Raw genomic sequence first — 27,294 nt, 5'->3', positions numbered from 1 at the left:
CCCTGGGAACATAAATATGCTCCTGTTTCACAGCTGGAGAGGCAGTGAGTCACCTCATCATCTAAAAAAAACCTCTTCATAGCTCGCCAGTTAAATCTTTTGCGGAAGTTTTCCAGTAAATGTTAATACGTCAGACATTAACACGCAGATTAGTTTGGAAAACATTTCTAACTGAATATTTTTTTATGGATCTCACTTTTAAGGATGAATCTCCTCAGTGCCTGTGAGGGTGAAACTTGGGAAGATTTCAAAACAATCTCCCTTTTTTGTAAATCACCGCTGGCATATGGGCGCTGCTAATAAACAGTGGGGATTGGGGACAGTACATCTGAGAAAGAGTTCTGGTACATATCTGTCTTCTTGATCCCAGAACACTAAGAGGAAGACAAAGCCCTGGGAGTCAGGACCAGACCCGACAGAGAACAGATGGCCCGACACACAAACACACACACTGAGACTGTGAGATATGAACACATACGGCATGCAAAAACAAACACACAGATGACACACTGAGAAAGGAACGATATATATATATATATATACATATATATATATATATATATATACATATATATATAACACTTGCAAAGGAAAGCACACACACACACACACACGCACACACACACAAAAATGCAGACAAGTGATATGGCTGCACACAACAAAAAAACACCACGTACACAGAAGGGCTTGTTTGTCATGGAAACACAACATGAGGGATGATTTTCCTGCATCTATTCAACATCAAGTTGCAGTCCTTATCCCTCGTCAGTCGGTTAGAGACACCGACATGGAGAAAGAGAGGAGGAAAAGATGGAAAGATAAACAGAGAGTGTTACAATACAGAGCCACAGAGAAAGAAAGAAAGAAAGAAAAAAGAGACAGAGGAAAACCAAAAGAGATAAATAGCAACGGACAGGAAGATAATATCAGAACAGGAAGCAAGTGAGGCAGAGCCAAACTCCTCTCCTGTCCTGTGTTATCATCTCTCTCTTACTGATCAAATTCTCTTCGAGAGGCAAATACTGTTGGCTCTGCGACTCACTGCTCTGGTTAAATAAGGAAATGAGAGAAAGTCCTGCGCCATCACTGACAGTCACTGTGTGAGTGGGTGAAAAGCTCAAAACATCTCTGCCAGATTGCATCTTGATGCTGCAAGATACAAATGCACATATGATGATGGACATTATGTAAATACTGCATGTGTGCTGGAGTTTGACCTGGTCAGATGTTAAATGACTGTCACTGGTGAATATTATAAACATGCAAATTAAAAAGAAATCAGTATTTCATTGTTTTTATTAAACCAAAGCAGATTTGAATGTTTATTCTTTTAAAGAAAATACAAATGTTGGGGGCTTATTATTTCTACATTTTCACTGTTATTCCTGTTGGCAGTAGGAACATTTCATGTTTTGCTGAGATCACACCGACCAGAACCATTTTGGGAAGCAGCATCAGTCAGTTCGTAGACGTTTGACGCCACAGTGAGCAGTTATTTGGTGATTAGCAGGTCACAAGATGTCCAGGTTAAACATCGGCTAAATAAGATGTAAGAGTGAGATATTTTAAGATGTGTAGGTTACATATAACCAGTTTCAACACATATGTTTCAGTGGTAAACAGGTCAGAACACACATGCTAAAATGCTGTTTAAAATGCTATTAAAACCACACTTACATGTAACACGCACGTCTCACTTCCTGTTTCACTCTTCAATTAAACTTAAGACCAGTTTTAACCCAACACAAATCACTGCTTACTGGAAGGTTTAACTGTTTTGGAAGGGAAAATGAAACTTCATCCCTAACCCTATCCAATAAAGCTAGCTAGGGGGAATAGTGGAGAAATTAGGATGTTGTTTACAGTGTTTTGCTCTTGTTGCATGCTCTACCAGACTGTAGCTGCATCTCCAGATCGCAGCAATAAGACTCATGATTTTTAACATTTTGTTTGTCGAACTGAAAAGCTATAACTGCGTCTTGAGGGCACAGTGCAGCACGCACACACAGGAGTTATCTGAAGTTCACCTTCAATAAAAGCAATCGTCTAGGCCCAAGGATTTACTGACTTAATACCCAGCTCTACAATATCAGTGTGAAGTATTTTGTGAATGCTTTGTGTGACATCTTCCAGAGACTAACATCAGCAAAGTGGAGCATCAAAACCACCGCAACAGAAAATAAGCTGGCCAACCAATACATGCTAAATCACATCAAAACATCCAGCCGACACTGACATTTAACCAGGAGTGTTGGACGGTAAATGACTTTCATTTAATTATTCTTACATAGGCAGGAGACTGTGACGTGCTTTCAATTTTATTGCTGTTGACATTTATTAAAACTAAGAAAAAAACTGCATGCTCTCTCACATTTTCTCAACTTTTCTGTTTAGTGAGACTGTGATCCTCATCTAGTTAAGTTACATGATGTATATCAGAGGGCTTATTACACAAATGCTTACCTAGTATCAGACTTAGCTGAGGTCATGGAGTTATAAAACATCAAACTAGGAGAGAAAAAAGCATCTGCACACTGAATCTGTGCAAAAATCTGTTTAACATGTGCAAGCTTTCCGTCTGAGACCTTGTTCATGGCTTTTTCTTTCACAATATTGAAGGTGGAACTGCCTTTTGAGCCAAGTTACTGAAGGCAGCAGGACACATTTGAAGTTTTCTGAAGCTGCTGAATAACACCTGACAGTACACAGGTCTAACTCCAGTATACAACACTACTTCAAATTCATGCAGAGTACTCAAGATGACAAACTCTCCACTCCCTGACCTGTTTCTCAAAACTCTGCATCTGACGCACAAAGTCAAAAACTCCAAACTCCTACAAGTGGAAACTGAATCCTTTGCGGACGTACGGACAGATTTAATGTTACAGAAGTGTTAACAATAGAGCAAGGTTAAGCTTTAGCTGTATATAATTCCTACCAAAATGCTTTAATCCCACTACGGCAGAAGCCCATTTCGTTATCGACAGAGCAGCTCCAGGTTTCATCCTTTGATGACAGCATGACGTCTTTGTTGGGTGGGTTTTTGTAGCTTTGAGCAACGTTCTGTCATGTTCGTTTTCCTGAGATCACAGGGAGAAACGGAGCTCCTCGCATGTCGCCTTAGCGCCGCTGCCAGTTTGCCAGTATGTCCTGTTTGCGCCTTTCATGTGTCTTGTGTGTTGTTTACACTCTCATTAACTGTAGGACCCTGATAACCTGACCTCTGACCTGTCTTTGGATAAAGGGGTAAGTGAGACGAGAATTTTACCCCACAGGATCTGTAAACTTATAAAACACTGTAATTATCCACCGTGTAGGTGAACTGCTTTTTACTCATGCGCATGAAAGGAGATTAAATGATAATACAGAGCACAGCGAGTCATCAGAATTCATTTTCATTTAGGCCTCTCAGATATTAATCATGTACAGTAATTGTCTGCGCAGCCCACAGCTTTTTACAGAATGTCAGTGCAGGAATATTCATAACTTATTAGATCTGGGTTCATACAAACAAGGATTATGTAAGGCTACAAATCCACCCACTTAATGTCCTACATATACAAAGCTATTCGCAGCGGAGGAGCTTGTTTTTAGAGGAAGCCTGAAGATACGGAGGACTTTGTTTTTCATTATATTCGCCCACACAAACATGCAGTGAATCACAATTTGAGTGTGTCTTTTCTCATTATTGTTCGCATGTTAATTGTTTATTTTCATAACAAAACTTTAATTGCATCTTGATCTTAAACTTAGGAGTTTCATCTGCAACATTAAAATACTTTAGGTCCCCCTATTTAGCATTTATAAGCACTTAATAATAATTTATTAAATGGTTTATAACTCACTGTCAAGTGTTTGTTATCTTTATGATAAAATAGGAGTTATCCACAACAACAACCCCTATGTGGATACATAAAACTGTGTATAAACAGATAATTACAGTCATATAGTATAAAATAATATAAAAGATCCTTATGGAAGTTAACTGAATTGAGGAATATGCACATTAAATAACCCTTTAAAATGTCGTAGATGTTTAAAATTTAGCTTGTAAATGCCAGATTGAGTGACTTTAACAGAACAGCAGGGGGCGCAATCGTACTGCTCAGGAAGACGACCTCCCGTTATTATGGGTCCCACTGATACGATCCGCCCTACCCTGCCTCTGATTGGTCAGCTTCATTGGTTGTGTGACTCAAACTGTTAACTGACAGCGTTTGGGCTGTAGTTTTGCGGGGAAACACTCCAACCTCTTTGGCCTCTCTCGCTGTCTTATCGTGCTGCGGACTATTTATCGTGATGGTATCGCACCGTGAGTTTTAGGTATCATTTCATCCCTATCAAAGACTCAAGTCAAAAATCTTGGCGCTGTCAGTAGTCAGATCAAATCTGTCACCTCACCTTTTACAATTCTTAAATTGATTGCTTTATTCTTTTATCTTGCACTAGTTTCATTTTAAATCATGCCTCTTGTAGTACATATCTGTACTTTTGCACTTTTAAATTGTAAATCTTTTCCTCTTTGTTGTATTTTATCCTCTAAAGCGCTTTGAACTGCTTTGATTTGAGCGGGGCTTTTTTTATACCTTTTTTGAATGTCTTGTATTGGTTATGTAATTTTGGAGGGAAACATTTCCAAAATAAAAGCCTGTAGGAGAGGAAACACTGTGTTTGATCCTGACAGCGCGCTCTGGTTCTGCCACGGCCGACAGCACCAGCTCTCGTCAAACTGTCACAGCTCTGCTGCCCCATGAAGCAGCTGCATCTGAAAAAATAAACTGAGGACGTTTTTCAAGGATGTCAGGAAATACGACATAACTGGAGCTGCAGACGCATTTGAGACATTTGAGAAACCTGTCTACCTCACTGAATGCAGATGGAGAGGCAAAAAATATTCAATTTCAAAACCTGAAACTCTGGTTTTGGTATCTGCACCCCTGATTTAACACAGCAGTCAACACGTTTCTGGTCTCGTTAACATAAACCTGCATTATTTCCTGAGAAACTCAAGATCTCAGCCACAAAAATCAGCTACTCGCAGACTTCTCAAGGCCAAACATGTCGCTTCTGCTCAGTTAAAAATACAAAAAAAAACTTCTCTTTCCGCTTAGTGATGGACAAACTGCTTCAGAGAACAATATCTTTCTGACTCTTTTGAGGATGTCTGTGCTTTGAAATGTTAATTTGCACCCCGATAGTCAGGCAGGTGGCTCGTCTCTTGTCGACAACAGATTTAATCACCACAGATGCCAGCGTGTGTCCATCAACAGTCGATCTCGTGTCCTCCAGCCTTTATCCCCCCTCGCTCACTTCAAGTCGCTGAGGATACGAGTGTCAGCTAAATGCCTGTAAATTGTCAATGCTGCAGACAAATATCTACATAAATATAATCTGTGTGCTCACTTTCCATTTTATATCCGTCTCCTGAGCGTCACATGTAGCTGTAATGATGGGTAGTGAAGAATGATCACCTTCTAGCAGGACAGACAACTATTATCATCCATCCTCATCTGACTAATGATGAGGATTGGCAGCGACAGGCCCCTCTCCTTTATTCTAACAGTGTCTCTCTCCCTGTCGCTCATCGGTGACAAAGATTAACACCGACACAGCTTTTACCATCATGTCTATGCCTCTTCTCTCCACCTCTTATACCAAACTCCTTTTAAAAACAACAGAAAAGTTTGATTATAGGTCAAAAGTTTTGTTTCTATTTTGACAAAAAAAAAGCAGAATAATGCATTTAGCAAAACTCTGCGAACATTACTTAGGATTAGGCTAAGCGATGATTTTGAAACATGTACATAGGTGTGTTACAATCAGCCATATTAAAGGGCAACTCCACCAATTTTACACAATTAAGTGTGCATATTTGAAATGCGTATAATCAGATAAATTACCTCCAGTGGCATTGTGGGTAATGTGAGTGCCAGGTTTTTTCGTTAAAATGCTTTGCAACAAACACAAAACACAAATATAAAATACACGGTAACGTTTGAACAAACAAGCTGGCTTAAGAGGAATAAAACATATAATAATTGATGATTAAAACCAAACATGGATAGACATACATACAACACAGACAGATAAACCATGGATCAAATGTAAAAACAACAGGTAAATAGAGCCATGCAGGACTTTCCAATCCATAGGGACCAACAAGTGCTTAGTCCAAACTGAACTGTGACCTGTGTAGAGACGAACTGAACAACGGCTCATCAGTTGACGAGCGAGATTACCCATCAGTCATTTTACATCGTTGGAGCGCCAAAAACACAAACAATGGAGCTCACAGAGGAGATTACATATGTCTCCTTATGTTTGGCATTCTTGAATGAAAACAATCCTTTTAATTATAAATGTAATTTTCTGTTGATCATTCATTTCATGTCTGTTCATCCATGTGTCATCTTTGGTCACTGTGATTGTGGGTTTGACAAAACTTTGATTGAATAATGTCCCTGGTAAAGTCAACGTAAGGGTGCGTAGAGTACCAAGCGCTCACTCTGACTGCTGTAAGATGGTTTAGAGATTATCTTTTGCCTCCACCAGGCATTTCTCTGTTACCTGGTCTGTGCAACACCTCCAAGTCGCTTAATATCTCAGTGGGAGTGTTGATATTGTTGACTTCAGACCTCAGATTGTGTTTATTTCATAATTTTTTGAGTCTTTGTGGTGTTTTATTTTGACAGTTGACAGAATGCACTGTGCCATTCGCTGTCTGACTTCCTGTCTGGCTCGATCTGCTCTGTGTAGATTGATGCAGCTGCTGTCCGCTTACATTAAAAATAGACTTGGCGCGTATTCTCCGAGCGTAGCGCTGCCTTTGGGATGCTGCTGAAACGTGGCGCGGCACAGACGGTTGGAAACACCAGCGCTGTCTTGTTACGAGACGGGCCTGACGCTTAGTCACTCAACCAGAGGGCTGAAGCTCAGTTCCCTAACCTCCCAGTATGAGGACATTCTACAGGCTCAGACAAGGTGATTTATTTATTATAAGAAAGCTGGAGGAGTATCCAGTCTTTCTCTCTCTGTGAGTGACGTTACGCTGCCAGCAGATTGATAACTCGGATCAGACCTTCAGGGCTGAGCTGCAGTCAACTCCTATTAAAGATTTTACCGTCGCACCTGACACCCGATCTACACCGAGCAACAAACAGCAAAAGTATGATGGCACTGATGATGGAGGCATGAAGTCTGTAATAAAAAAAGAAAAGGTACCGCACCAGCATGGAACAGATGCTGACCACAGCAGAATAAAACAGCTTTAATGCATCAGTAATTTATTTATGACAAAGTTTGTAGTGGAAAGTCTTTATCAGGTCAGATGAAGCAATATTATCCTGAGATTTCAAACTTTTTTATAATATCTATCTTGTTTTATTATTGCATTCTGCCCAAAACTCTGCCTGAAAATAAATAATTGATGCATCAGTGCTCTGAATGTGCTGCAGGCTCTTTGTCAGCAGGGTCTTTCACATGGACACACAAACAAACACACACATATGTGGCATACGTTCAGCCAACGAGGTGCATTTGATCAGTTTGCAAACACTGCAGGGCGTACACCCGCCCACGCACACACACACAAACACACACAATGTACCTAGCTCTTTTAGCAGGGAGCCGTTCTCTGACTTCAATCTCTCCTTTTTCTTCTCAGGACTACTCTTCCTCCTCTCCTTCCCTTTCTCCTTCACTCCATTCTGCTTCCTCTTTTCTCCCTTCTGGGTTTTCTCTGCAGGGAGACATAGAAGGGGGTTTAGTTGATTTATTCAATTTAAAGCTTGATTTAGGCAGAAAGTGTCACTGAGCTTGGGGAACTTCTTCCTTTCAGCTGGAATATGAGTGAGAGAGTAGCATAAAAAGGACAGTAAAGTTGATGAAATATAGTGGGAAAAACAGATCATACTGGCTTGTTATTGAGAGTTTTTTTTCTTGTTGCTACAACTCAGCTGATGAAACACATCTAAAACTAACTTTAGCTTTGTAAGATACTAAAAATGTTGGATGTTTTCTGCACATAGCCAGAGGGAGAAATGAAAATAGAAAAACAGCAGAGAAAATACTCAGGTTAACTTGAATTTAAGGCTTCGAGAAGTACAGCCTCCACATATCAAAGATCAGTGATTGTGTTGAATTGCGATACCTCCACCGCACTTACTCTTCACGTTTTCAAAGTGCACAACGAACCTGTGACGATGACTTTAAGTCTTTTTTTACAGGACGAAGAGGGAAGGTGTCCCCGGCTAAATGTGACAGAACAGTTTATCTTCAGTGGCACATTTAGACTTTACCCAGAAAAAAACAAAATGTTAATTCTTCTTCTGAAGATTGTTTAGTATTATAGCTCAAGTTTGAGGTACAGGCTGTCAGAATCAGGACCCATGTCGCCAAAATCAAATATCAAGTCTTTAAGTATCTGATGTTTAATGTACTAAGTATTAAAAGTACAAGTAAAAGTAAATTATGCATATATTTACATGTATGTATAGTATACACTGTATACTATGGGTTGACTGATTATCTGACGAGTCGATGGAATCAGTGTTTTTCTTATTTTTTCGTTTTGTTATCTGATTGCTGATAAAATTAATTAACTTACAAATGGCTTTGGCTCTGACGCCGACAATGATCAATTAATGTTGTCAGTAAAATGTGCAATATATTCTCCAAAATGTAGTGGAGGGGAAATATAATATACTTGTTCTTGTACCTCTTATATACACTTTTATACCAGAGTTTGTGTGTTTAAGCAGGATTTTTTTTAAACAACTAAAAATAGGCGTTTGACTTTTTCACATTGCCAGAAGGCTCGTTTGCCTTTCTTTCATTTCCCCCCTTGTGTGTCACGTTTGTCATCACAAATGCGGCAGAAAAACTCAGAGCAGTAGAAAGCAGCCGATCATATCAGCGTACATCCTGAAGACGTTAAACTTCATTTTATAAAAAGTCTTAATTAAAAGAAATCTGAATTAAATCCAGAGCTGATGAGAGACGTTGCTGAGGAGTGAGATGTCTCATTTCGTTCTTTTGTTGTGTGCTCATCGCAGCCGATCGAAGCTGGAGGTGAAAAATACTGGTGACTATTGAGTCAATTGACGTGGGAGTGAGCGCTGATTGTACACATTGTTCTCATTGAAGACAAAAGCCAGATGTTAGCGAGTGTTAGTGTGTATTTTGTCTGCTGTGAAAGGGATAAAACCGTCTAATCCACCTTTCACACTTTATGACAAGAAGAAAAACACAACTGCAACACATTCAGACAGATGCTGCCTCTCAAGAAAGAGGCCACACTCATACTCTATGTGTGTACATGTACACACACACCAGATACTGTATGTGTATGTGTTAGTCCTTGGGTCTGTGAGCATGCTGACACACACTGTATGACATGTAACAGAGGCCTGCAGAGTGCCTCCCTGCTGCGAGCTGTCCCCTCACTCCAGGAAACGTTGCTCTCTCCTTCCAGCTGAGGGTCAGGCAGGTAACTAGGATATGTACGCATGATCAAAGACCAAAGAAGAAGAACACTTGACAGTCTGACCTGCCGTGATTTGCATCCACCTGTTTTTATTTGAGCATAGATGAGCGTCGTAACAGCCCAGAATTGTTTCTGAAACAAACGTAATGATAATTGTGCAGGCGTCAGAGGCCTGCTGAGGTCGAAAGGTGGTTAGAAAAAGTCATCAAACAAACAAAATGTATTTTTAATTTTAATTTAATCCTTAGACATGATTTTGCTCAACGTTAACGATCCATCAGCGTGCAAAATTATAGCAAATAATCAAATTCTCTGGTGTTATTGTTTCACATCACTAGTGTACAATAATAAACAATTAATCCATTCATCGTTTAGTCTATAAAATGTCAGAAAATTCTTTAAAAACCGCCTGTCACAAGTTCCCAGAGCCCAATGTGAAGTTTAAGCTGGAGTCAGACAAAAAAAATAAAAACCTAAATCTTAAATCGATTATCAAAAATCTCTACATTCAAAACCGCCATTAATCATGATGTGAATCTACTGAAAGAAGAACAACGATTACTGAACACACACACACACACACATCTGCACATACAGACACACAGCATGTAAGGAAACGATGCAGTCACACTCCCCTGACTCTCACATATAGAGCACAGTGATGATCTCTCTCCGTCTCTCAGTCTCTGACATGGGAGGCCTTATTGTTGGGATGTCTTGTTGTTACAGACTCCTGCTGTCTACACAAACACAGAGTCCTGACTGCATGGCTCACTAACTCTCCTGCTGCTGTGTATCGTGTTTATATACTGCCTGTGTGTGTGTGTGTGTGTGTGTGTGTGTGTGTGTGTGTGCATCAGTACAGCAGGTGGCACCTGCCGGTTTATTACAGCTATACTGGGGTTTAGATAAGCTGATTTTATTTGTGTGTGTGTGTGTGTGTGTGTGGCTCAGCAGTCGCTGTAGGGTGAAATAGTCGACACGGATGATCTGACACTGACAGCAAGTGTATCAGTAAGTAGCAGTAAGTTAAAAGCGAGGTATGTAGGGCTCATTACTGACAGATTTTTAGCCAAAAATATGTGTGTATGTATGTATGTTCGAGTATCCTGCCAGTTTCAGTGTGTAGATCGCTGGCTCAGAGGTTGTTGTCGTTGTTTCATGTAGCGACGAAGGATTTTTAAAACAGTAACGTATGTTAATTCCCTGTTTAAAACCAGTCTTTTAAAAATAATTAACGGGGTAAAAATCTGCAAACAGCACTACAGCTATGCTAACAGCTCTGCGAGGTTGTAATTTGGCAAAGTGCTTTAAGCTTAATGCTAACTCATCTTAGTTTAGCGTGTTAGCATCATGCCAACATTCGCAAGTTAGCATTAACCACTAACTCTGGCTGAGTCTGTAGTCTTTAGTTATGCAGATATTTGGTGATACTCAAAAGTACTGGACACCTGACGATGCCTCTATATGAAAATCACAGTTGGTACAATAACAACTAATCCTTTGTGTCATGATTTGGGCTTTTGGTTAGTTGTTTCCTGTTTTATTTTGTAGATTATATCCTCATGTGTTGTGTTTTTCTTTCTACTTCCCGTCTTTGTCTGTTTTCCCACCTTCGTTTAATTTGTTCACTAGCCCTCGTGTACTTAAGTCTGTGTTAACTCTTTACTCTTCGTTGGTTTGGGTTGTCTGTGTCTGCTGCATCTCCTTAATTTTGTCTTTTCCTTTGCCTGCCTTTTTGTCGCCTGCTACTTCGTTGCTGGATTTTTGGACATCAGCTCATTCAAGCTCTCTTTTTGTTTTCAACCTGCCTGCCTCTGTGGGTCTTGCATTCGGGTCTCTTTTTGTATAAACGAAACACTTTGGGGAACTGTATCAAATGTCACGGCAATCCAAACAATTGACTCAAAATGATCAATTTCAGCCTCATGGTGGTGCTACGTAAAAAGTCAGGGTTTCACCAAAGACAAAGGACAGTGGATGTCTGCACAAATTGTATCCTTATCCCTCTATTAGTTGTTGAAATATTTCAGTCTAGACCAAAGTGGTGGACCAACTGACAGACCAACATTCCCAGCCATACAGCCGTGCTGCTAGAATGGCTAAAATGCAGAGCTTTTAGCTTTTAGAGAAAAGCTTTGGTATCATATTCTTGCTGTTCTGAAGCACTTTAAAAGTGTGTGTGTGTGTGTGTGTGTGTGTGTGTGTGTGTGTGTGTGTGTGTGTGTGTGTGTGTGTGTGTGTGTGTTGGTCAGTGCAATACATGCCTACACCGCGTGTGTGGCTGTCATAGCCAGCAGTAGGCTGTCCTCATGCTTGCTTTAGCATGGAGGAGCAGGACATGCATGAATGGAGTTGAGAGAGACCAGAGAGAGATTTCACACTGAGACAACCCTGTGTGTTTTCCCCCTCTCTCTGAGAGAGGCGAGTGTGACAGTATAGTTCACCAGGAGTACAATACTTAATGTTTGGAAAGGAAAATAAAAAGAGAAAAGAACATTTGTGCTGGCCTGAAAGTTTCCTTTTTTTTTTTTGCTTAGGGATATTTATGTTTTCAAAGAGCTACAAAATGTCTTTAAGTTTATATTTTTTTCACTTTTGATAAGCTTTTTAGCGATAAGCTTTGTCAAAGATTAGATTTGTTTTAATATTTGTATATTTCTCCATTAAAGCAGGCTGTAATTAACAGAACAGCTACTTTCATTCACTAGACTTCTTTTAAGAAGAGTCTCTGTCGCTCTGCAGCAGGAACAATGCCTGCGTCCTTCCTGTCTCCAGTGTTTAAAAACCTGAAAAGAGCTCTTTTTTATTTATTTGCAAGGAATTTTTGAAATATTTTATTTACAAATGCTCAAGTTTCATCTCTGCCCTTGAGAAGAAGAATAATATTGTCTAACTGTAACAGAAATCATGAGAGTTGTGACAAGAAATTAACTGCTCGTCTTGAATTACAGAAACCAGAGTTTTTCATTTACGTCCGGGCTCACACGCAGATGCTTTTTGAAGTGAGACGGTACTGTTGATGGGGAACCTTTACATTAAATCTTTAAAACTACAGCAGTTAAGATGGCCAGAAGCCATCAACAAACACATGGAGGCTGGATTACGAGGATAACAACCAGAATCCTTTTTAAAGAAACCTTTATAAGAACATTTTTTTGCATTTAAACCAGAGGAAACAGGGTCTAAATTAACTTCCTTGGATGTATTTCTGGAGTCTTCAGTAACACTTTCTCTGCCTTTTCCTTCAAACGTCACAGTGATGCAGCAGTAAATCACTCAGAACTACAAGATAACTGTGTTGTTGTGTGAAGGTGAACAAGAGTACTGCACGACTGCTACTGTACAAAACAAGTATTGGTAAAAGAGTGCAGCTACCTGTCATCTCTCCTCCCTTTTTCCAATTTATTTTATGGCTGTTGCTGAAATTGCGGAGGCCATTAACGCCGGGGGAACTTTAAAGGAGCTCCCAGAGGGGAACGCTTCTTCACACAGCTTCCCAAAAATTTTAATTTTGTTCTTTTTAATTTTTTTTCTGTTTTGACAGGAGGGCCCGTCTTATCCTCTGATCTCCCAGGGACCATTTTTCAACATTTTTCCCCCATTTTTTTTTTTTAGGTGTCTAATCTGATCTCTCTCTTTTATACGTTCTACGGCTTGGGGAAACTAGTCTTTTAGGTTTTTCAAGGACGCCTTCAGGCTCCGCTTGAACATGTGGAAGCTTTTCCCCCTGCAGTCTGTAATCTCAGCACAAATCCGACTATCAGCAGTGGAAACCTTTTTAAACACTTTTTTGTCAGATCTGTGCTCGCCCCCCTCCTCCTCACGCCTCTTTTGTCTTTAAATTCTGCTGTTGCTTTTCTCCCTCCGAACCCTCTTCCCTCTCTTGTTTAGAAGGTGCACCAGCAGCAGGGGATTCGTCTTTTTGAAGTGTGTGATTAATTTCCCCTCTTTCTAGGTGCACTGAACTGCAGCGTGAGACAGTGTGTGTGTAGCCACTGTGTCCCATTTTTTACCTGAGCTCATTAGTGCAATGTGAGAAAGTTTTTTTTTTTTTACTGTCCTTTCACGCTCTCCTCCTCCTCCTCCTCCTCCTCCTCGCTCTCCCTGCTTCCTCTCCACCGTTTCTCCTTCCTCCACTCTTCCTTTCATCCTATTAACTTCTTGTCCCTTCCCATCCTCCTCTTCCTCCATCCTTATTTTCCCTGTCTTCTTCACACTCTTACGCACACACACACACACTTGCTGAGAGCAGATCAGAGAGGCCAATACTAACCACTGTCAGCTTGTCACAGTTCGGTTTGAGCCAGAATGTAAATGTAGTGCACATCCTGCATAACAATAATACTGTGTGTGTGTGTGTGTGTGTCTGTGCATGTCCTACCTACACTACAGCACTATAACTAAACCTGTTTGTTTCATGTGCATAAACATGTTTCCTCCAAAGACGAATAAAAAACATTATCTGCAGAATACAGGTCTAAACTGTACACGTGTGTTTAAGTAAGATTGTAGTGCCTGTTCAAACTGTATTCAAATCAAAAACAAAGAGCATAAACTACCAACAAAACCCAGTTTCACCATCAGGTTTCAACTGATAACCAACAAAGGGGAAATCCTGTTATCTTCAGTTCGAAAGAGAAGCTTTATTCTGTGTGATAAGAGTTCCTCTTGAGTCAAAGTGACTCTTTCTTTACATGAGTCAAGGTTTTACCAGTAAAAGACGTAACAGGTCATCTCGGTTTTATACGAGAACTTTATTCTTGCCGAGAGTCTAAAATCTGGACATTCACAAATGATCCTTTGAGGATGACAGTGGATTTATGTTCCTCAGTCCTTGAAAGTAAAATTCGTTTTTTGTTGATTCTGGTGGCTGGAAACAAATTGTGACATTTAGATTTGAAGTCTTGTTGCGTCGTTGTGGTTTTACTTATGTTATCATATATGTATTGTTTCATACAGAACGATACCAGAGGCTGCATCAGCGTGCAGACTTCCTTGTATTTTCAGCACAACGCCTCTCCGTCTCTATGCGGGACTACAGGGATATCGCCCGCCTCGCCGCTAACATGCTAGCATTCACAAAGCATGACGAGAGCAGCCCTCAACATGACAGACAGGCAGATAAACATGACAGACAGACAGGCAGACTGGCAGACAGAACGTGGAACATGACATATTAAGTACCAGGAGAGACAGACAGGCGGACCGAGGTTTTGTGGTTCTGTTTCGGCTGGGTTAGAGGAGAGATTGTGTGTGTTTTCCACATGGAGACAAGCCCGGAGGGAGGACGGCGGTGCTGGTGCATGATGAGCTAGAATCTGAAAATCTGATTCTACAGTTGTAAAAAACTTCCAGTGCTGCCGAGGATTGGATGTCAAGACTCATTTTAACAGCCAAAAACATTCATCGCTGACCAAAACAACCTTATTTAAGACCGAAAATATACGTTTTTCTAATATCAATATAACCATCTCAACACAACTTGTCTGTAGCATTGTCTGAAAAAACGTAACTTTTGTCAGTTTGTGTGGCCAGAAGGACAAAAGCAGAGCAAACTGAGATGACTGATGGACTGTCTGAAACACGGTGTTGGATGAGACAGCCGAGATGTGATGGGAGGAAGGAGAAAAACATGAAAAAAAAATATAAGCCTCGGAGGACACTGCAAATGAGAGAAAAAGAGGGAAAGAAACAGATGGAGGAGAAAATAGATTAAAGACGAGGATGGAGTGAAATGGAGAGTGGAAAATAAGAGAGAAAGATAAAAGAGGCAGTGAAAAGAGGTAGATACAAGGTGAGGGACACGACAAATCATTATAGCAGACAACCTCATCCTTCACTCTCTGGTGCGCGCACACACACACACACACCCACCCACCCACACACACACACACACACACACACCGACTATCCTCTCTAATCTACAGTGTGAATAGATATGGCTGTTTAGTGCCAGCAGCACAGCTCCCGGTACCTGATGGCAGCAATGTGCTGAGTCAGGAGCTCTGCACTGCGTGTGTGTGTGGTGTGTGTGTGGTGTGCGCCTTCGGGAGTGTGTGGTTGTGTTAGTGAGACACAGAGGGAGTTAGAGAGTGAAAGTGCTTGTAAGATTTAGTGAAGTGCGTAGATGTGTGTGCAGCCTTCCTCGGGAATGATGAGCACTGCAAATTGAGGACTCTAACCACACACACACGCAAGCCCGCACACACACACACACACACACACACACAGGCTGACAAGAGTTCACTATCGTTGCCATTACAGGTGCAGGTCATGACTACTACAACTAACAGGGTTATTTCACATTATCGCCGACACATACAGGTCACTATCATTTTATAACAACTATACTTTAACTATCGTCTCCATAACCAGGGTTCACATGTTATTCTACTTGAGATATTCTTGTTTCAAAGGAGGTTCACAAGGCCTATCGCAATTATTTAATTGTATTTAATAATGTTGTCGATAAGCAGAGCGTACGTGTTAGTACAAATTAATAATGACTGCAAGTTTGAGGGAAGTAAAACATTATTTTTAACGGCTCAACAACAAAAGTAAAAAAAGGTAAAAATTGTGGAAAATAAAGAAGCGAGGGACAAGAGAAATACTAAGCTACAATAAGATAACATATCTGTGTAAAAATCTTGTCGAAACTAACATAAGTGTGATATCTCCATCACGATTTCTGTGTTGTTTTCCACCGTTTGAGGTTTGACTAGCAGCCTTTTACTGACGTCATTAGTGACTCATTGTTGCCCCTTTCTTCTGGCATCTGATCGGATAATTAACGCCACCAGCTCAAGACACTTAACTTCTAATAGGGATGGAGGGAAACATTACTTTGCATTTTCTTTAGCAGATTTGCTGTAAATTTGAAGTAACATACAGACAGAAACCTCGTGGCGAATGTTGGAAACGTTGCAACAAGTGGAATAAAGTGGGTAAACTTTACTGCTGGAGGACAGGTTCATTTGTTTCAGCTAATATTGAAGGCATATGGTTTGTATGGCGATTCATCATCAGCTAAAATGTCAGCAGCATTATTTACGCTTGGTTAATTTGACTGATATCTTTCAGATAAGCTTCTTTCGATCTAAAGGAAGTTCTGAACTCAAAAATCACAAGAGACTAAACAATAAGAGCTAACACTTGGACTTACAGTGTGAATCTAATCTAATCTAATAAATGTATCATGTCGTTAACTAATCAAAGAACTCAGTATCACCTTTTTTAATACATCAGAAAAGCTCATTGAACTTAATTTGAAGGCGTACCAGGAAGTGTGGCTGGTGTGCCCTGATTGGTGGGAGTCTATAGCTCACATGTACGGTGCTGCTCGTCTACATCGGTTGTACCTGAGGTCTAAAGACTGAGACGTCACACGTAAATAGATTCTGGTTACTTCCTGTCCTCCGTCTCTCAGCTCACTTCATCGACTCCAGCTGCTACACATCGCAGCTGTGAGGCAAATAAAACATTCTCAAAAACAAAATAATACGACAATACCACTCTGGGTTTGCTCTGCACTGACTGCCAGTCAATTTTTAAAATGGATTTCAAGATTTTACTGTTAACTTTTAGTGACACTGACCCTGCATCCCCATGTGCAGCAGAGCCTCGTGCCAGATGCTCAGATGCAATCTTACCAGACGTACTTAAATCCAGATTGATGTCACAAGGTGATGAGTCTCCAGGCTCTGGTGGTAGTCTGACTAAACGGCACTGATGCATTAGCGAAGTAACTTGATTTAAAAATCTTTATGAAAAGGCACCATCATTGTTTAAAACTCTACTGTTCGTATACCATTTTACTGTAAATCTATTGTTTTATCTAACATTAACTGTCCTCTCGCCTCTGTTTTGTCTCAATGAATCTATATATTCATTATTTGTGCTGTTAGAAAGACAACACATGTGTGAATAAAGTTTTAATTATTATTGTTTTAACAATGATTTCACTATGACCACAATTAAAGCGAGCTCCTTTATGAAAAGTGTTTTTTCCAGGTGACGCGATGATAATGCAAACAATCTAAGGCCCACTACGAGAAGTGATACAAATATTTTTTAGCAGAATAAATGCTAAAAATGTATTAAATCTAACCTGGTGGTCCCACTAGGATTATAAATGTCATCTTGAGCAGATATCTAACAAACCGAGGAGCCGGCTTCATCCTTCCCGTCCTTCATGACCGAGCGGGTGCATGAAATGTATCGAGGTCAGTCGTCTGTGCAGAGTGGATCAAAAAATCGAGCTCCATTTATGTGGATGGCGTTCGCCACAATATCTGGATGAACTATTATTCCAGTGTTCTTTGCTGTGCAGGTGTCAAGTGTGGCCTGCTGTGCAAAAAATGATGACAGGCCATTTCTAAAAAACTGTCCACCCACTGCACTCAAGGGTTTGGATGTAACCGTTATGCACTTGAGCTTTCCAAACTGTATTTTTTTTGGTGGACAGAGTATGTGTTGGCGGCCTTGGCTGCAGTGCGAGAGTGGGTGAAAGTAAAAAGGTTTTTTTTAACACTGGTGTGTTCAGATGACTGGAATTAGAAACATCACCACAGACACACGCTCATCTCTCTCTTACCTCCAGCGATGTCCTCTTCCAGCAGCTGTATCTGTAGGTGGAAGATCTTCTCCTGGAGGTCGCACAGGGTGTGTTTCATTTTCTCCCTCCGCGTCACCATGTAGCACAGGTTACGCACCTGAAACACAAAGACAACGCTGTTAAAATACATAACAGGATAAGGGTGTGACACGGGCAAGCATGTCTCATCTCATCATGATTTAGTGCACATAAACCCGACAGTGAGGATCACAGACCACATGACCAGAAGACATGAGGGCTCAACAATAAAGATTGCCCAGGACAAGAAAAACGGGGCTAGCCACATCAGGCTAGTAAATCTATCAACTCACAGCAGACACACAAAGTTAGCAACTAGCTGGTGAGGAAAGTGGAACAATCGAGGAGCTAAAGATATTTCTGTCAGGGACCAAACCGAGGCTAAACACGAGAGAGAGAAAGTGTATTTTGGACTTCTATGTCTATCCATGTCTGCTGGATATATAAAAAGTTACTAGTGACAAACATCGCATCACTGGTGATCAAAGCAAGACTTAAATCTTAAGGTTTAAAAAAAGATCAGTGCGACAGTATATAACATCAGAGGTTTACATGCATCCATTAATTAAGTCATGAGACAACTTCCTGTTTCCTGCCAGTAAACTGGATCCCAGACTCCTCTTTACGCTCAGACTCAAACTCCAGCTGAGCCCGCCTGCTCCTCCATGTGGTCAAATTACTATCATATGTAGCCCTATAAGCTGCGTACGAGTGTGTACGCGAGTGGACGGAGAGCCGGCAGATGAACGTGGGAGGGTGCACGTTACCGTTAGGCACATATGGATGTTGAAAAGAAGAAGCTGTGGTTGTAAATGTGTGTGAGAGAGAAAATAAGACAGAGATGAAAGAGGCAGAGGATGAGACTAATGGAGAGACAGGTAGTGGAGAGAGACAGACAGGTACAAAAGGCTGAGTAAACAAGATTCAAAGATATAGAAATAGAGAGCTGAAGTGTGGTCCCCTGGCAGCTGTAGATGCTGAATGCGAACAGAATAATTTTGTCTACAGATAAGCCGGTAATTACAGAGAGGAGATGCCCGCGTCTGAGAATATGGACAGAAAACTCAAGGTTTCTGCAGTTACACAAGCTTTTGTACCTCTGAAGCTCGTGAGGCAGTGGGAAGAAAAGCCAAGAGATCCTAAAAAGATCGTACTCAGACAGACTTATTCTCATTTGGTCATGAATTAACCACAACTTCAGCATGCAGAATTATCAGTCTCTCCAATGTCCAGATAGTTTGAGTAACGAGGGAGACAATCTACAAATGTGTACCGTGATCCACAAATATTTCGCTATCTACAAACATGTACTGTAGTTCTTCTGTTAAAGTCAGCCACAAGGTTTGTAAGCATGCATGTGTCTCATTTCACGCCAACTCATCCAGAATTCAGAAATGTTTCCCAAAAGATATCATCTTGTATGCAAAAACCAAGCCATTACAAGCAAAAAAAACAGGCTCAATAGGTGTCAGACAAAGATAGAAAACCTTGAAGTGAACACAAGTGTAAATATCTGCCCATGAAAAAAAATCACTGATTGTAATATTAGCGAAAAGTACGAAAAACTAACAATTTAAAAATGATAAAATGCTGAAGTATTGTAACATCTTTGAATTTTATAGACATAAAAAAGTTTCAGGGTAATAAAAACAATCCGTCTTTGGAAAACATGCAGTCAAATTATGTTATTATGTTGATGATGTTGATTATCAGGCGCAATATTTCTTCTCTTTTACAACCATCAACGTCACTGCCAATAAAACTTTTTTCTATCTTAGTTAATTTTTAGTTTACTCTTGTACTTAACTTGTCTTACTTCTATTGCTATTCTATGAGGCACTGTTTTTTTTGTATATTTTGTATATTTCACTGATATTTAATACTGTTTATTGTCTCAAGCTTGGCCCAGTGTGACTCTGACCCGTGAAAGTAGGTTTTTCACCTCTATGGTACTGTGGCACCGCAGGATCAAATAACTTTAAGATGTCGCAGAACTATGTGAATACGACACAGAATCAAAATTCGGTTGCAAGAAAGTGAAAACTAGTGATATATTTTTTTTTAAATGAAAGATTCTTCGTTTGAGTGGAAAAGTGATTTATTTGTATTCACTTGATCACTGTAAACATTCTGCAACAGCTGTTGACATTAATACATCCTGAGGGTCTCTTGGATTTTCAGAACAAATCTCAACCCAGTAAGCAATCAGTGAGGAGTAGATGACACATACAAAGAACAACAGGTCCAATGATTTTATCAGAAACTTCTACGTGATTTTTTTTCCTCATAAAAAGAGCATAACCTACTCTGTAAACAAACGTTCTACTTTCACATATTGGTACAGTTTTTATAAATGTAAACAGTGTCGCCACAAAAATAAATGTAAAGTGATAAATATGCATTCGAGGATCAGCTTGCACACGTGAAATGGGTTTTTCCATGTTTGTGAATCCCTTCCTGTTGGTTAGTGAGCCGGCAGACACAGAAATGCACAGAGCACTTACTGTACGACTCGGAGCCTCACTGATCTGCAAATGTTTATTCAGCACCACGTACAACACAGTAAAGCCTTATAGCTGTTTAATGTCCTCGTAGGTGCTGTTGTGTGTCGGGTTCAAAGCAACAGATATTCATGTTTATGTACAGGACAAACGACTGATCCTCTCAGTTTTGTTTTTAATGTGTAAAACTTGTTGTTGTTTTCGTGGCTGTGTAGATTTCCAGCTGTGGATATACTGCTCATAATATCCAACATGACAACAAAGTGAGAGAAAGAGAGGGAGAGGGAGAGAGGGAGGTAGGGAGAGAAACTAATTGGGTCCAAGCCAGAGCTCTTGAATCCCAAACTAACAAGCTGAAAATCTGGATCTCCGCCAACAGGATTTCTCTTACGACGGTAAATCGGTAATCATGTGTCTCTAACAACTTGTGCGTGTGTGAGGCAGCATCATGCATGTGTAAGGCTGAAGATCTGCCATGGTGCTAATAGTGTGTGTGTGTGTGTGTGTGGAGTCTAGGATGGCACAGATTCAGGTATTTAAGAGGGAGAACATACAAGGGAATAGAGATATAAATAAATATATCAGAGAGATATTAGTCTGGTGGGAGCACAACTGGAAACAGCACGATAGACTGGAACTACCTGTGTGTGTGTGTGTGTGTTTGTATTTGCATGTGTGTGTGTGTGTGTGTATGGCAACGGCTGTACGAGTTTGCACGAGTGCTGCTGACTACTGTGTGAAGAAACAGAGCTGATTTATTTGTTTACTTTCACAGTATATGTGTGTAAATGTGTGTGTGTGTGTGTGTGTGTGTGCGTGTGTGTGTGTGTGTGTGTGTGTGTCTGTGTGTGTGTGTGTGTGTGTGTGTGTGTGTACTGGCAGTCCAGCAGGCTGACTGTTTATCTGTTGGTCTTGATGGATTCGTCAGCCTGGCCTATCTGACCCATTCCATCCCTGTTACAGCGCTGCAGATAAAAATAGCTGCTCAACTGGGACACAATGTGCAGAGCCTGGCTTTGATTAGGACACTCTGTAAGTGTGTGTGTGTGTGCGTGCTTGTGTGTGTGTGTGCCGTTTTCAAAAACAACTACCTCTGCCTGGACCCGTGACAGAGGGAGTGGAGGGCAGGATGGGAGGTAAAAGAGGAGGAAGAGCAAGAAACAGGAGAGGAGTCTGAAGTGAAATAACTCTGTTGAACCTTTGTGCTTTTGTTTACTTTCTCCTTTTCTCTCTCTCTCTCACCCTTTACTCCCACATTTCTCTGACTGCCTCTCTATTTTTCCTCCAAACTCTGAATATCAAGGCCAACTTCCTTAAGCTGTTAGTAGCAATGAAGCCTTTTTTTTTCTTCCTTTTTTCTTATTTCAACAAACTGCAAGTGAACCAAACCAGAGTAATTTTACAAATAACAAGTTTCGTCGGAACAAGGGGGGGTCAAACATAAATATTTAATGTGATAAAGTGTAGTGCTTGTCGAAATGTACTTTTATATTTCACTAAATGTATGAGCCGACGGGTAAATAAAACATTTCAGTGCAACAAGAATGTTTAACTTTTTCGAGGCTACATGGAGCTACAGTTTTTTCTGGGGGCAGGCGTGTTAAAAAAATCCCAAAAGATTCACCAGTTTCCACATTTTACTGTTTTAAACACAGCCTAAAAATACTGCATTTCAACTTGTAAGTTAAAAGAGACACATTTTAGATTCATAATATTATTATGGATTCATACTTTAATAGGTTTAAAAACTCAAAAAACACTTCTCATACTGTCCCGTGCAGTATCTCTGTATTTCCCCTCCATCTGAGACACTCTGTTTTAGCTCCTGTCTCTTTAAGGCCCCTCCTCCCGAAATATCCAGTCTGCTCTGATTGGTCAGCTCACACACGCCTGACCCAGCACCGCTAACAACACCAGAGCAGCTGTGCTAAATCAATGCTTATGTGCACAACTAGCCGCCAGGCATAAATTATACAAATGTGTGACACAGCGTTATAGAGTGATGTCATGAAGTCACGGAATTAAAGGCGGGACTACTGATGAGGCGTTTGAGGAGCAGTGTTTTCTGTGGGAGAGAGGAGCTTCCTTGGCCTTTTTAAACTTTCATTAAAAAAAATAGGAAAAATATTTTTAAAAAAAAGCCTGATAGGTCGTATAAATAAAATTCAAGACAAATGCATCAAATTAAATTAAATATGCTCACTTTGCTGCAAAAACAAGTCTTGAAGACGTCAGATCTTCAGCTGATTTTGCTTAATATTTTTTGTGTTATACAGGAAATTCTGCTGAAGGTCAGTGTGGCATTAAATTTGTATCTTGTGCTGATTTGTTCCATATTCAACTGAGATTTTCAGGTCTTCAGACGAAGGACAGCAGAGTTGAAGTGAGCTGAATTGAATTTTCTTGCTCCTTTGACACAAACAGCCTCTGACCTTTTCTCCTCTGCCTGGATCAACTGTCTCCTTTGTCATTCTTTCCTCCTTTGCAATTTAATCTTCCATCCTCCCATCTGTACTGAATCTTCCCAACAATTTATCTGTACTTCTGTCAGGCTTTTTTTTTATTATTCCTCTTTTATTCCATCTGTCTTTGTCCCATCCTATCTCGATCTGTCTGGGTCTATTCATTCATCCATCTCCAAATCAGCGAACGCAGCGCTTCTCCATTTTCTCTGTCCCACTTGCATATATTAACCCACAGACACAAATCTGAGAACGTGTGTCGGGGTTAATAGAAGATTCCACTATTGTCTGCACTCGGGAGTAGACTCGGGTAGTCCCACCGATTTCCTGAATCAATTTCATTCTGATTCACAAGGTCCGGATCTTCTAACCCGGTTCATTATTAAAAATATTAATGTTTACATTAAGAATTTATTCAATGGTTTCAGCGATTTGTGGTTCAAATCTCTCTGTGGAGCAATGAATATGACATTGTTATGATTTTAGCATCTAATTGTTCAAAATGCTGCGGTGAAAAGCATGAAAGTGAAGACAGATGTCCGTAAGTATTTCAACAAAGGAAAAAATATTAAACTACTAAGTTTGGGAATGGCTGGAATTGAGACTTCTGAGTTTAGAAGTTGCACTTAAATGCACCATGAAGTCCCCGTGGGTTTGGCTGCACTCTACTGTACAAGGTGATGTAGATTTTAGGGTTTACGAGGTGCACCTGAACGTACCATGAAGTCCTTGTCCCTGTGTGTGGAAGGTGGGAGACGTCAAAGATCACAGAGTCTCTCTGACAGGGAGCCAATGAACCCAAAGCAAAGCAGCACTTGTTCGTCAGGATGGAAGAGCGGATGAGATTTCACTGTTTTCCTTCTGATAAAGAGAGATTTTTATTGTGGTTGCAGTTTATTTAAGTGTCAAGTGACTTACTTGTCTCTGGATGGTTTCACGTGAAAGTGGAGATGGGTTGTGAATATAATGTCAGGAAATGAGCGTGCAGACAATTTCCTTGATGAAAGCGCCAAAATCGGCCATGTTGGTGTCATGGAATTTAAAATATATCACCTTTTATCCATTTTAAATGTCTTTTTGTTCTTGACTACTCAAGTGAGATGCTTGCTTGTTCATGACCGTTCGTTGTACCGTCTGGTTAAGACATATTTGTGGTCATTCGTTCATTTGTCCCGTGTAAATCAAATGTGACGGGTAATTTAATTTGTGGCAGGTGAGTCAAAGACGTGATTTAAAACACCGGTTGATACAGAGGTAACGCAATAAAATCTGAATAATCAATTCATCAAAGCAGTGTGCATTTCAAATACAACAATAACTCATAAACAACCAACAAAATGAAGCTGTTGAAAATTGCTTGAAACCAGGAAACGGCTGCGAGATGCCTTCCTCCTCCTCCTCCGCCGCTGACCATCCATCTACATCTCCATGTACTGGTTCATCCCTCCTCCATCCTGCCTTAATCCCTCCCCGACCGAACCCACCTCCTTTCTATCTCATCCATCCATGACATGACAGGCTGGAGATAATCAGCATTACAAGTGTATTAACTGTGCTGAGCAAAGCCCAACGCCTCTCATACCACAGAGTCCACCTCGCTCTCTCTCTCGCTCATCCTCTCTCTCTCTTTATCTGCACTCGTCGTGTCCTGACAATTAATGCACACACACATATGGGATCATACACCAACTGTACGCACACACTGTCACCTGCTGACTGTTTCTCTATCTATATCACACACACACTCACACAGACACGAACACACACACATACACACAGAGCGGTCAGCAGAGCACTGGCTGTCATCAACCAGTAATTACATCAACAGGTGTCTGGCAGCAGGGCACCATGCCCTTTGTGTGTGTGTGTGTGTGTGTGTGTTTGTGACACTGCAGAGACAAGTTGGGTACCTTGAGCAACAGGAATTATCTGTTTACATCCAACTGATGATGGATTTTTTGGCCCAGAGAAACAAAAATGATTCGGTTGATATTTGGTTTTGCACATGTCCAAATCGCAAGAGGCTGCAATTAGGGCTGGGCAACTTACTGATATATATAAATAAACTAAAATATAAAGTAAAAAAATGAAGTGAGCCAACATGAACAACACCAGAACCCTGAAACTGAATCAGCTAAATGGAATTCAGCCATTATTAATTTCATTTTGTACACCTGTGACTGTCTTACTGTGTCATCAGTACACAAAATAAAAGCTAAAATACGAGTAAACAACATCCTATAACAACTATGATATTAGTCTGTGATAAAACAATATTAGCTGATAAATATAAACTAGTCAGGATGTGAAACCATCACCACATATCAAATTTGTGCTACTTTGATTCATGTATTTCCTGTCAACATCTACCACTTGGTGTTTTTGTTTGCCTCATAGTGACAATATGTCAATATTTAGTTTACAACAATGATAAACAAACAAGAAAAATCATTTCCATTAGCATTTATTGAATGTTCTTTTCCACTCTTTCTACATCCAGCAACCATTAAAAACTTTAAACTATTATTACATAATTTGTGTATGCGTGTCATGTCAGTCAACTGCAGTATTTGCATGTGTGTCCATGTGTGTGCTGCCCCGAGGCACTAAGGCAGGAGCTGCGTCAAAACAAATTCCCAAACTGATCTCTGAGATAGAGATGAACCCCGGTGGGACCAGACAGGGAATGCATGCGTGTGTGTGTGTATATTGTGTGTCTTAGTGTCTGTGACTAAAAATGGATTTCACGGTATTGACTTAAGTGATATGTGACGCACATGTGGTGAATTACTGTGAAGACATACTGAGAGAGAGGGAGCGAGGGAGGAAGAGATACAACAGAAAGGGATGTAAGGAAGCTGCTTTTCATTTTACCGATGAGCTGCATCACTCAGTCTGAGAAGAAATAAGCTAAAAAATGAAGAAGATAACAGCCGCTTTCTTTCTTCACTCCTCCGACTAACTTGGAGCTCAGATCTATACTGACCTGACCCTCCCAGCTCCCAACATATTGACTCCGAACCTGTGCTGCTTACTAATGAGCACCATCGACTGTTTGTTGGCGCTGAAGCACACAGACACCACTGTGAAGAAGCAGCCCGCTAAGAATCGGGATTATTGATCTTTAATTGGCCCGATACCACCCCGAACCTAATATGGAGAGCCTGGGTCAATTACTAACAAGACAATCCCAACTGGAATAATTAAAGTGGAGTGTGCACTTAATGCAAACAGCTTGTTATAGAAGGAGCTCTGCTGTGATTACACGTTTAAACGCTTCATCAATTTGTCACATGTTGCTCGAGTTATGTTTCGTCTATTAGTCGCACCGCTGGGATTACTGTGCTCATTTACACCAAAGTGTGTTGCTATTCACATCTAAATCAATAATCATAAATGTGACTATAAAAAGGTTTAAATCATTCAAGCAAATGGAAATGCATGCAATGTAAAACTCATTCAACTTAGACAGTTTTTGGAAAAGGCTCAAAACTTTTAGCCAAATATTTTTGTTGATAATTAGCCTTAAACTAACGAGGCAATGCTGGCCTTAAAATAAATAAATAAATAAATAAACACTAAACAAACTTAATATAACAAAATTATAGCAGGCCCCCAAGGGATGTCAAGTGAAAATAAAGTTTATATGTCGTTTTGACAGTCCTTTTGTCCATTTGTGCGTGAAGTCCAGAGTCGATTACGTCCTCGTTGATTAAGTAACATCAGATGAGAACCAGTGTTGCATAAATCACTTCAATGATTTACACATTCAACAAGTGGCAACACTGTTAATATTGGACAAATCTTCTTCATTAGCAGGATCTTTATTTTTTAGTTGAGCGAGAATATAACGAGACCTGCAACACTTAGAAGGTCGCCACCATTATCCATATTTTACAAAGTATATCTGATAAAGCTACGTGTGGACTCTCAGTAACCAGATGCTGCAACTAAGAACAGCGCTTTCACTTTAATCCTCACTTTGAGCCCAGACAGGGCAGAAAGTCTGCTGACTAATCTATCTGCGCTGTCTCTGTTGACATCGGCCTGATCAACAGGATAGCTAGCCTGCAGAAAGCTGGTCGACCTCATAACCAGAGATAATATCTCGTCAACACAAACCAAGAGCTCAGATGAGCGTGCAGGAGCCATTTTCAGTCTATCTCTCTCGCAGATGCGATCTCTTGCTTGGCTACTAGATAATGGGAGTCA

The 27,294-nt window shown here is 40.4% G+C and overlaps 1 protein-coding gene across 1 annotated transcript in view; it reads right to left on the bottom strand.

Moving 5' to 3' along the window:
- Window positions 1-27,294, bottom strand: part of jade2 (jade family PHD finger 2) — a 184,861-nt gene that overhangs the window by 13,155 nt on the left and 144,412 nt on the right. The window contains exons 11-12 of the mRNA XM_073479370.1: window positions 18,081-18,198; window positions 7,607-7,738 (exon numbers count right to left, since the gene is read on the bottom strand). Of these exons, the coding sequence (XP_073335471.1) occupies window positions 7,607-7,738; window positions 18,081-18,198 (250 nt within the window). The remainder of the gene's footprint in view (window positions 1-7,606; window positions 7,739-18,080; window positions 18,199-27,294) is intronic.

The sequence above is a fragment of the Pagrus major genome, chromosome 13, assembly GCF_040436345.1.
Source record: "Pagrus major chromosome 13, Pma_NU_1.0".
NCBI classification, from domain to species: domain Eukaryota; kingdom Metazoa; phylum Chordata; class Actinopteri; order Spariformes; family Sparidae; genus Pagrus; species Pagrus major.
The sequence above is the reverse complement of the archived record's forward strand: the minus strand, read 5'-3'. Positions and strand labels throughout refer to the sequence as shown.